Here is an 11476-nt window from a genome sequence, read left to right on the forward strand (position 1 = left end):
TAACAAATCTCGTCTTGACATCGGATGATAGATCACCAATAATCTAGTGATGAGGATGGTCTTTTATCCACTTGGTGCAAGATTGAGGTTCTTGAGCAACAGGATGCAGTTCTTCATTGGCTGATGGAACTGCTTGATCCCCCTCAAAGAGATCATCTCCAGAGTGATGCTTTGGTTCTGAAGACATAGAAGAAGTAGATGGTGAAGTAACATGAGTTTCAGAAAGAGTTGTACCTTAAACATTGGAGATCTCATGTATTTCATCGGCTCTGGAAGGTAGTTTTTCATTGGGCGCTTATCCAGAGACTGTTTCTTCTTCAAAGAGGTCTTCAAATAATTGAGCCAATTCTGATTCATTGGGTTTGCATAGAGATAAATCAGAGGCTCCTTTTGTTAGCCTGAGTTTTGAATTGATGTGTCCAGAAGTCATTGGTGATGCATCATCAAAGGACACATTGATGTTTTCTATGACAATCTTTGTCCTTCTGATAAACACTCTGTAGGCCTTGGCGGTTTGTGAGTAACCCAGGAATATGCCTTCATCAGCCTTCTTGTCGAATTTGCCAAGATATTCCCTGTCGTTGAGTACAAAGCATTTGCACCCAAAGACATGGAAATATTTGACATTTGGACGTCATTGGTTGATGAGTTCATATGGGGTCTTTTGGTGCCTTTTGTTGATGATAGAACGATTTTGAGTGAAGCAGGCAGTAGAGATTGCTTCAGCCCAGAAGGAAATAGGTAGCTCTAATGAAGCAAGCATGGTCCTTGCTGCTTCTACAAGGGTTCTATTCCTTCGCTCAACAACTCCATTTTGCTGTGGAGTTCTGGCTGCTGAAACGTTTTGAGAGATACCTTCACTGAGAAGATAGTCATCAATTTTGGTACTCTTGAATTATGTTCCATTGTCATTTCTAACTTTGATAAGTTTGCGTTGTAGAAGCACTTGGAGCTTTTTCATCACGATGAGGAGGTCAGGAACATCTGATTTCTTCTTGACGAATTCAACCCATGTATATCTTGAGTATTCATCAACGAATACGAGAATGTACTTCTTAAGGTCGATGTGAAGCATATCCAATGGTTTGGAGCATGAGGTTTTTGACTTGGACTTGTGAGAAGCCCGTTTTAACTTCCCCATCTCACAGGCTAAGCAAAGATGGTTTTTTTCGAAGTTGAGATCAGGAATCCCCTTGACCAACTTTTGTTTGGCTAACTTCTTCAAGACATTAAAATTTAGATGAGAGAATTTTTGATGTCATAGCCAATTTTCTTCACTCCTATGAGAGATAAGGCAGAGGGTGTCTTGATCCACAGAAGATTGAAAATCCAGAAGATATAGATTTCCTTTTCTCTTGGCCTTAATGATGATTGATCGGGCTTCGTTTCGATGATGCAGAAACCTTTGCAAAATCGTACTTCCAGACCTTTGTCGCAAAACTGACTTATGCTTAATAGATTGTGCTTCAAGCCTTCAACATAAGCCACCTTTGCGATTGATATGTTCCCCTTGATGAGGGTGCCATATCCCTTGATTGTCCCCTTGTTGTTGTCTCCAAAAGTCACGGAGCCTCTAGGTGTTTTGATGAAGGAGGATAGTTGACTTCTATCACTAGTCATGTTCCTGGAGCAACCTGAGTCCATGTACCATGGTTGCACATGCTAATACTGCAAGACAAATTAAGGGGTTTTAGGTACCCATTTCATGATGGGTCCTCGTTTGTTAGTAGGGGATTTGACATCCTCTTTTTCATCAACCATCTTGGATTTGGTCTGATTTTCTTTGCCCTTAGCTTTTGTAGGCTTGGGTTTCTTCTTCATTTTTTCACGAGTTTTAACATTTTTATATCTATAAATATGCTCAGAAAAAAATGCAGCGATGGTTTGACATATGATTCCTCATATTTTGTAAAAGAGTTAAACACTGACAGGTCGGAGTTTTTGGATAAGTGCGTTTAACAAATTTTTTATTTGAAGAATTAGAAGTAAAAGCAGAAGGAAAAGGTTATTTCCTAGTTTTGGTTGTTTTTACAAACTTTCTATCTAGTGCAAATTTTTTATTCGAGGGGGCAGTTGGGTTTTACTTCTTTTCTAAGGAGAGGCTTCTTCCCTTTAGCTGAAGGAGATGAAAAATGAAGGTTAGAATTTTCAGAAGCAGACCATTTTTGTTTCTGTTCAGGAGTGAACTTTATAAATTTAGACCGAAGTGTCTGGCCTTGTGAAGTTTCCTAAGCAAACTTAACCTTTTTCAGTTTTCCTTTTTCTTGGTCTGAAGAATTTTTAGCTTTTATGCATAAGTCTGGGAGGTTAGATTTCATTGGGATTTTCGAAATTTGCGATTTCTTATCCACAATTATTTTTGGCGATTCACGGATTATTTCATCTTCAAAGTCAGAATCAAGAAAGTCTCTTGCATATTTCTCAAAATCAAAATTTTCATGAACGTTTTTGGGAGAGAGGGGTTCTGAGGTTGAAGGTTTAGAAGAGTCTTTTGGGATTTCCATCGCTTCTGATTTCTCAGATGAATTTTCAAGGTTACTTGAATTATTCATCGATCACTCAGATGATGGTTCCTTACTAAGAAGTTTCGTTCCATCGGTAACACTTGCTGATGAACTTGTGGAGTTGATAACCAGAGGCTCTGGTTTAACCATGGGGTTTCCATCGGTCTCTGGTTGTGAGGCATCATTCTTTTCATTAGATTTTTACTTGCGCTACACTCATAAACCACATTTCAAAATCTTGCCTCAAGAAAATTGTTTTTCCATCGACTTTTACTCTTTTTAAAGTTGCTATGGGTTTTGGAGAAAAGTAGGGTTTTTGAACACACCCAAGTTTAAAAATGGATTCAAGGGTGGATTTCTTGTTCTTGATGAAAGAGTCAAGATCATTGAATCTGATTCCTTGGAATCGGTTTGGCCATTAAGTTTTTTCATAGACATTTTGGGCATCTTTATATTTCTTCATCAAAAGTTCATTGGTCTAAAGCTTCTGATGAAGAATTTCCCTCTCTTTTTGAAAGAAATCTTTAAGAGCTATTGAATTTAATCTTTCTGCCTCAGATTCTTTCAAGGCTTTCATGTTCTTCTCTAAATCTTTAGAGATCTTCTTGTTTAGATCCATTAGTTTTTCTTCTTCTGATTTTTTAAGAGATGCAATGCGGGTTTTCTCTTTAACTAATTCAACTTTTTCTTTAGTAAGAAGATTAGTCTCCCTGTTGTAGAAACTAACTTCGTTTTCAACTTTTATCCTTTTAGATTTTTCTTTTACTTTAAGAAAGTCTTCTGAAAGTTTTATGACCTTTAACTCTAACTCAGATGGAGCAGAGTTTATTTCATCATGGAAATAATTATATATCTGGTCATCAGAGTCAGAAGTGGATTCTTTATTGGACTTGGCCATCGGACATATGAGTGCCTTGTCTTCTTTATCAGACGAAGAATCAGACCCCCAATTTTCTTTCTCAGCCATCGGGCTTCTTTCTCTTGGATTGTACTTGTATTTATTTTTGTAATAGTCTGCATCCTTGATCATACATCCTTTGCATTCTTTCGAAAAATGGCCTATCTTCCCGCATCTGTAGCAACGTAGACCATCTTTCCTTCCATCTCCTCCTTCTCTTCTTTGTCTTCTCTTTCTTCTCTCATTTCATTTCTCTGATGAAATCTAACCATCTTCTGTCCATAGGATGGCTGATATCTCTCCCTTCTGGAGTCTCTTTTATTGTCCTTGTCATAGAGCTTCTTGACAAACTTTTTTTTGGAACTGTTTGGTTATCAAGGCAAGGGATTTGGCAAATTCCTTGAGATCATCATCGGAGTTTGACATTTCTTCAGATTTTGATTCAACTATCAAGGCCTTCTAGCTCTTCTTCTTGTGTTCTTTAAAAGAGCTCCTTGTAACCTTCTTTTCTTCAACTACCATGGCAAGAGGTCCTCCGATGGACACCTTCCTCTTCAAGATATCTTGCTCTTGGGCAACAAGTGTTCCATATACGTCATGAAGTTACCAACTATCTAAGTATTGATTTGCTTGTAAAGACATCGATAGTTGAATCCACTCATCACCGAGACTTTTGAGGAAAAGGACATTATTTTCCTCTTTGGTCCTTGCAATGTCATTTCTACAGCATTGATTTATCAAAGTATTGAAACGATCATACTTCTTCTGTATCGGTTCATCAGGCAATGCTTTAAAGTTCGTATATTCGTTCAAGCATTGCGCCCTTTGATTTTTCTTCGTATTAGCACCTCCCTCCAGTTGGCTTGCCAATTCATCTCATATCTCTTTAGCCGTTGTACATGCATCCAGAGATTGGAATATTTCATTGAGAATAGCCATGATTATCAGCCTCTTGGTCTTCCTGTCTGCCTCTACCCTCTCAATGTCGTCTTCATCCCAGTTGCTCTCATCCTTTACCATATAATAAGCAGCAACTTCTGTGGTGGTACTTGTTCCAGGAACTCTTGGAACAAGAGTTTGAGAAATATACGGACCTTCCATCATAGATCTGAGGAGATTTCTGTCCATCCCCTCCTGAAAATTCACCATACGTATCCTCCATTGCGGATACTCTTCACGTTGAAGAGTTGGAGGTTTGGTGAGGGAATCAACACTGTAGGCAGAATTCCATTTGGCCATTGAAGAGATTTAAAAGAGAATAAGAAAATTTAAGAATGGAGAAAAATTGAGAGATTTGAATACTCATATTCAAATTGATTGTTTTGATTGAAAAAACAATCAATTTGCTCTGATACCAATTGTTGATTCCATATCTCTCAATATAACACTAAGATTTATGTTATAAAACCTAAATCTATCGTATGAATGAAGAATAGTGAAGAACAACTTATAAAATATTCAGGAGAATATGAAGCTTCAAAGGATTTCACTATAATAACTTTAATGAGAATGAATGAATAATTTACAAGACATATGATAACAATTTATACTAGCAATCTAGTCCTAAAAAATAACAATCTAGTGAAAAGATATCTATGAGATATTGTAGGGAAAAGATACCTATCTAGAATTTAGGAGTTATCTATAACTACCTTGTGTAACCGAATTCCAGCTGTCGATGAGTCATCTCCAGTTGTCTTCTAGGTAGTATGTTCAACCAGAAGTCTTTACATTTCTTCTTTACTTGGATATCTCCGATTGAAATCTTGTTGAATCTGCTAAATGCTAATAACCAGAGGGGTGATGGAGATGCATTGTTCATCACACTTATGGACCATTCATCCCATCTCTGGTTTGCCTTAAGCACTTAGGTCTTTTCCAGCTCTTCTTCCATCGGTCCTCGGTGCTTTCATACTTGTACATTTTTCATTACTTTTACAGTAAGAATTATGGGATCTAACAGCTGGGTATACTGGTGTAAGGGAGGTATAATCAATATACGGAAATGATGATTTTTTATTATGGGTTATGGTTATCGCATTAGAGTGATGCGATGAGTGGGTTATATCGTATCAGTATGATGCGATAAATTGAGAATATCGCATCTATTGGATGCGACATATTGGATTTATCGCATGTGTGTAATGCGACAAGTTAATGTTATCGCATCCTTGAGATGCGAGGATTGAGTTATCGCATCTAAATGATGCGACAAATTAATATAATACAAGTATGATGCGACAAAAGGTGTAATCTCCTCCATGAGATGCGACAAGTTGATATGTTATATCTTTGATTCGATAAAATTGATACATGGGTTTAATACGATGAAAATAGATTGTCTCATTCATTGGATGCCACAAAAAGAGGTTTGTTTTGGATAAAACATTGTTTATTTGTTATTTATACAAATATGAGCTTTCTATAAGTGTTTTGGTAATTTCATCCTGTAATAGGAAAAAAAATGATTTCTCACTAAACCTTATGGTCTAAACCTCATTTGGGATTTAAAATATGCATTACAGGGTGGACACAATTGGAGGATAAGGAAAAAGGGAAAATGTGAAGGATGTTATGATTAACTTTACATATGTGGATTTTTGAAAGTTGTATTGTTACATGTACTTGATGCAAATGACAACTCTCTAGCTACTTTTATAATGAAGAACTTTGTATATTTGGGACCATTGGGTAATTATTTAAATTTCATGTTATATATGAAATATGTGGTTTATATGAAAATTGAGAAATTGGTGCATTACAACACATGTGAAATATGCAGTATTAATACAATGATGTTTTTAATATGAAAAATTTAGGATTGTATTGTGTGTGAAAAAAAATGAAAATATGTTTGATATATGATACATAAAAAATATACCCATACAAGAAAAAAAAAACATGTAAAACCATATGAATTATAACTTAAAAGAAAAATAACTGAATGAGTTATATTAGTTATTTTCACTATTTTGGAGTATTAGCAGAGTTTAACGCTTGTCTTGTACTTGAACGTTTTTATCACTTGGTTTTATGTAGTTCAAATATGAAACTTTAGAATGTGGTATTTATGCGGTAAGAAGTTGTAAAAAAAGTTATAATCTTATGTATTTATATACCTAATATCTAATCAATTTATTTTGAAGAAATTTTACCAAATACTTTATAATTATACTAGAAGTCTACTTGCACAATACAATGATATATATTTTGATTTTAATATTTTTATTTATTATTTGTCTTTGTTGATTTTGTAATATGGTTTTAAGAAAACGATAATGCTTTTATATTTGAATAAAATATATTTTTGAAGACCCCATAAATTTTTATCGAAATTAACAATTTAAAAGAACTCGTTTTTTTATAATTCTTTTAGTTCAAATTTTTATTATAATTTAATTTAGGTTTAATAAAACATAATTTAATTTAAGTTTAATAATGAAATAATTTATTTTTGGTTTAATAATATAACATTTTATAAAGATAATAATTATTTATTTTGTTGGAATTCAATAATTATTTTAATTATATTTTAGATTCTTTATATTTAAAATGATATGTTTATCATTTATTTGATTATATTTATCACAATTAGTTATATGAATTCAAATATATAGCTTTAAAATGTTGTACTTATGCATCATTTACTTATAAACTTGAATTTTAAGTAATGTGTATCAATAAACAACACTTAATACATTAAAAATGGTTTTTAATATAGTATAGATATAGATACATGGTCAAATAAATACATACAATTTAAAATAAGAGATAGATATAATATAGGAGAATGTTGTGGTCCAACACTATGAATTCCAATGAACAAGCCATAATATCATCATTTATAGACATTTTATCTAAAAGTGTTACAATGAGTTTGTAAAATGTTTTTAGACGTTATAACAGGTTTTTTAGGATGCTTTTAAAATAAAGTATCATATTATCTATTTTTTATAGGACAATTTAAGAAATGTGCTATAAACCCATCATTTTATATGACTCATTTTCAAATAACTAAAACATTTTTATTTCAATAGCGTTCTAAAAATTTTGTTAAAATATCAAAAAACGTCTTATAAACTTATTATAAAACTTTTATATAAGATGTCTTATTATTTAGTCCTATAATTTTTTTCCCATAAAATATGTTATTAAAACATTTAGACATTTTAAACATCTTATAAACCTAATTTTCTCATATTGCATGCTACATCAAAGATTTTTTTTTTTATTAACCTGGATATCCAACCCGCTATGCGAGCCAACTAATCCCAGGGCAACCACCTATTTTGCAGATAGCCCGGAGTCACCGCATTTAAACCTCCGTGGCCACAAGGGGATTTTTATTCCTCCTTGGATTTGAACCTGGAACCTCAAGGTAAGATTAATTGTTATAAGCTTACAAAGTGGCGAACTCTATTAATGATAAATTAAATTATTTTGGTAGAATTCGTAAAATATCTGATTTCAAGGGTTATAAATAAAAAAATGAAATAAAACTAACAAAACTACAAATATTGGCAAAAAGCTGAATTGAAACCCTAAATGTAGGAGTTATAGAATCTTCAATGAATTTTTCAAAATAAGAAAATGAATATTTTAAGAATTGTGAATTTAAAACCTTAATTTGACTCAGAAGATACCAGAACAGTGTCAAATTCTTCAAATTCGATGAACTCTTCAAAACCGATTATCATAAGAAATTTGTAAAATATTTTACTGATATAATCAATGTTATAATCTCTAAATATGAAGAAATGTCGAAGTAGAACACAACTGATTTATAAATCTTAAATTTTCATTTTAGATTTTAGTAATCTAGTGAGGATACTCTTTTGAATCCAACGATCAGGTCAAACCATCATTACTCATTTAAAATAAATGTTTTAGTTTGCTATTGGATCTAGTTTCTCGAGGTATTATCATGACCTGATTGTACATCTAGAATTTCATCTGAGTTAAAAAGCAAAAAGGAACCCTTGTTCTCCCCAGCCATTTCGGATTAAGAAGATGTCAATGCGTCTTTATCTCTATAAGAACGATGCATTTCGTGGTGTGAAGTGGAAGAGAAGCGATGTCATAATTGGGGTTTTGAATAAGACGACCTTTTTTATTTTGCATTTTTTTATATCGAAAAAAGTATCAAGAACGGGATGGGTGAAGTTTTTTATCATCCTAGCGTCGATCTATTTTTCCACGGGACCTCCCCTATAGTATCTTCACCGTATTAGAGTTTCACCACCAAGTTCGGTATGAATTGATGTGGTTCTTCTACACCTAAGACACGAGAACATCGATAAAAGAAGAAGTTAATAATTAATGATTATTTACTTATAATTGATATTTTTTTCTCGAGCATTGATAAGTTTTTTTTGTCAAGGCTATTTTTGTGTAAAAACCATAAAACCAGCCTGGAAAAGCTCATAATAAAATATATTAAGACCAAAAATATCACATATTATAATGTTTTGGTTTAAATATTGTGGTTTAGGACTTTAGGTACAAGTATGTCGGTGAATAAGTCTTTCGTACAATACTTTTCTTATTATTTATAAGAGTGAATTTTATTGGTCGTCTAGTTTGCTCAAAATTTGAATTTGACTTATAATAAATTATTTACATTAATAATCTCTAACCTTTTAATTTATTGTGATTCACGTTCTTTTAAACAATTTATTTATTAAAAAATATTTATATATTCAATCACAAACTAATTTTTTTTAAATTAAAAATAGAAATTAAAAAAAATTATATTTATTTAAAAAACTATTGACAAGATTACTTTTGCATTATAGAATCTCAAGTTTAGAAAAACAAAGAGAATAAAAAAAATCACATATTTTTTTAGTTGGACATTGAAATATGCAAGTAAAGTTTTGAATTTTAAGTATGATTAACATGAGATTATTAATATATAGTTAAACTACAAAAAAATTAAATAATAACAAAATAAATATTAAAAAATATTAGCATTTTGGACATATACAACTGTTAAAAATGTTAAAAAAAACATTAGTTATTCAAACGATTGACTTTTTCCTTTTTATTTCACCGGGCTCAAGTTATTACGTCTTTAATAATAATTTGGGTATGATATCAATTTAATTGTTGTAACTTATAAAGTAGCTAATAACCTTGATTTAATAATGTTTAGAAAATTTATTAAAATGTCTAAAAACATTCGATAGTATTCTAATACTTTTAGATGTAACATTTTATAGTTTGGTCCTATAAACTTAAGCGTTATAATCATAACACTTAGAGATTTTAAGCACACTACTAAATCAAAAAGAAATTCGACAAACATATAAAACCGATTTTATTATAGTATTTTATTTTATTCATTTCAAATTAAAAATATTAATTTAGTAGGATAATATTGAATCATTTAATATTTGAACCAATCGATTTTCACACTACAATTTAGTCAATGTAGTTGGTGGTATAATTTTCTACGTAACTTTTATTTGTTATTATTTTAAGTGCAAAAGTTGAAATATTTAGCTATAAAAAGGATGAAGAGGGCTTGCACAAAATCATAAATCAGATCCTAACTGCTCTGAGTAGAAATGGGAACCAAAGGGCACACAATGGCCACYCTTCTCATCACCCTTGCGGTGGTTATCGTTTCTTTAAGCTTGCCGTCATTGACCACCGCTGACTACCCCCATTCACCTCCACCACCTAAGAAATCCCCACCACCACCACCTCCTCCTCATTATGTTTACAAATCACCACCACCACCTCCTCCGGTTTACAAGTCACCCCCACCACCCGTTTACAAATCACCCCCACCACCTCCACCGGTTTATAAGTCACCACCACCTCCTACACCAGTTCACAAGTCTCCACCACCACCAAAGAAACCCTATGTATATAAGTCACCACCACCCCCAACCCCGGTGCACAAGTCACCGCCACCACCAAATAAACCTTATGTATACAAGTCACCACCACCCCCAACCCCGGTGCACAAGTCACCGCCACCACCAAAGAAACCTTATGTATACAAGTCACCACCACCCCCAACCCCGGTCCACAAGTCACCACCACCACCAACCCCGATCCACAAGTCACCACCACCACCAAAGAAACCTTATGTATACAAGTCTCCACCACCATCATCCCCGGTTTACAAGTCCCCACCACCACCAACCCCCGTCCACAAGTCACCACCACCACCAAAGAAACCTTATGTATACAAGTCCCCCCCACCACCTACGCCTGTGTACAAGTCTCCACCTCCACCAGCACCAGTTCACAAGTCTCCACCACCTCCTTCACCTAAGAAACCTTACGTACACAAGTCCCCGCCACCGCCGGTGAAGAAGTCGCCACCCACACATTATTTCTACAGTTCACCACCTCCTCCTCACTATTAAGTAAGACGTCTAAGGTAACTAATTTGATGCATGAAACCATATATATTCAACTTCATGCACATTTCTTTTATTAAAAATAATTTACTCATATTTTGTTTGCAGGATTAAATAAACAAGAAGTTGACTGAATGAGAGGCTATTTCAGATGTACGGAAATTGATTGTACTTTATTTGTATTTTAATAAATATTTCCTTTTTCTTCATTTTTCTGTCCGTATATGATCATATAATAATTATTATGTATTTCACGTCTTATAAAAATGGATGAAATTATAAAACAACGTGTCTTAACTTTTTATAACAAAAAAATAATTATTTTAATATTTTTTGAAATGTTAGCGAAATAGATTGTGATTTATAAATATTCTTAATACCATTATATTAATAGTTGTTGGATGAAAACCCTGAAAATTGAGAGAAAAGAAGAGTGTAAAAAAAACCGCGATAAAATTTGAGATCGTGTGAGAGCTTGTTCTCCTTAAATGATATTTCAACTTTATTTTGCCCGGGTATCACGAAATTCACTCGAGGATAATGTCAAATTCTCGTTATCGATTTTGGAAGAAATCATTCATATTTAAACACAGGAGAATCGTAATCGATCCTGCAATAATACTATTAGTAGTTTCCCATTAAATGAGATTGATTGCAAGACATAATTAGTGGCAGTTACAAAAAATTACATCAGTTAC

At 33.1% G+C, this 11476-nt stretch overlaps 1 protein-coding gene across 2 annotated transcripts; it reads left to right on the forward strand.

Moving 5' to 3' along the window:
• The first annotated feature begins 9989 nt into the window (after nt 1–9989).
• LOC112514932 (extensin-3-like) lies at nt 9990–10986 on the forward strand. 2 transcript variants are annotated; one of them, XM_025121574.1, is made up of 2 exons: nt 9990–10798; nt 10887–10986. In XM_025121574.1, exon 1 carries the CDS (start codon nt 9993–9995, stop codon nt 10782–10784), a length of 792 nt encoding a protein of 263 aa, XP_024977342.1. In that variant the 5' UTR covers nt 9990–9992; the 3' UTR covers nt 10785–10798; nt 10887–10986. The 2 variants fall into 2 exon arrangements, with proteins under 2 accessions (XP_024977342.1, XP_024977343.1); XM_025121575.1 differs by having other exon boundaries at nt 9990–10784.
• The last annotated feature ends 490 nt before the right edge of the window (nt 10987–11476 follow it).

This window comes from Cynara cardunculus (genome assembly GCF_001531365.2).
Source record: "Cynara cardunculus var. scolymus isolate 2C chromosome LG 6, CcrdV1, whole genome shotgun sequence".
In the NCBI taxonomy this organism is placed as follows: domain Eukaryota; kingdom Viridiplantae; phylum Streptophyta; class Magnoliopsida; order Asterales; family Asteraceae; genus Cynara; species Cynara cardunculus.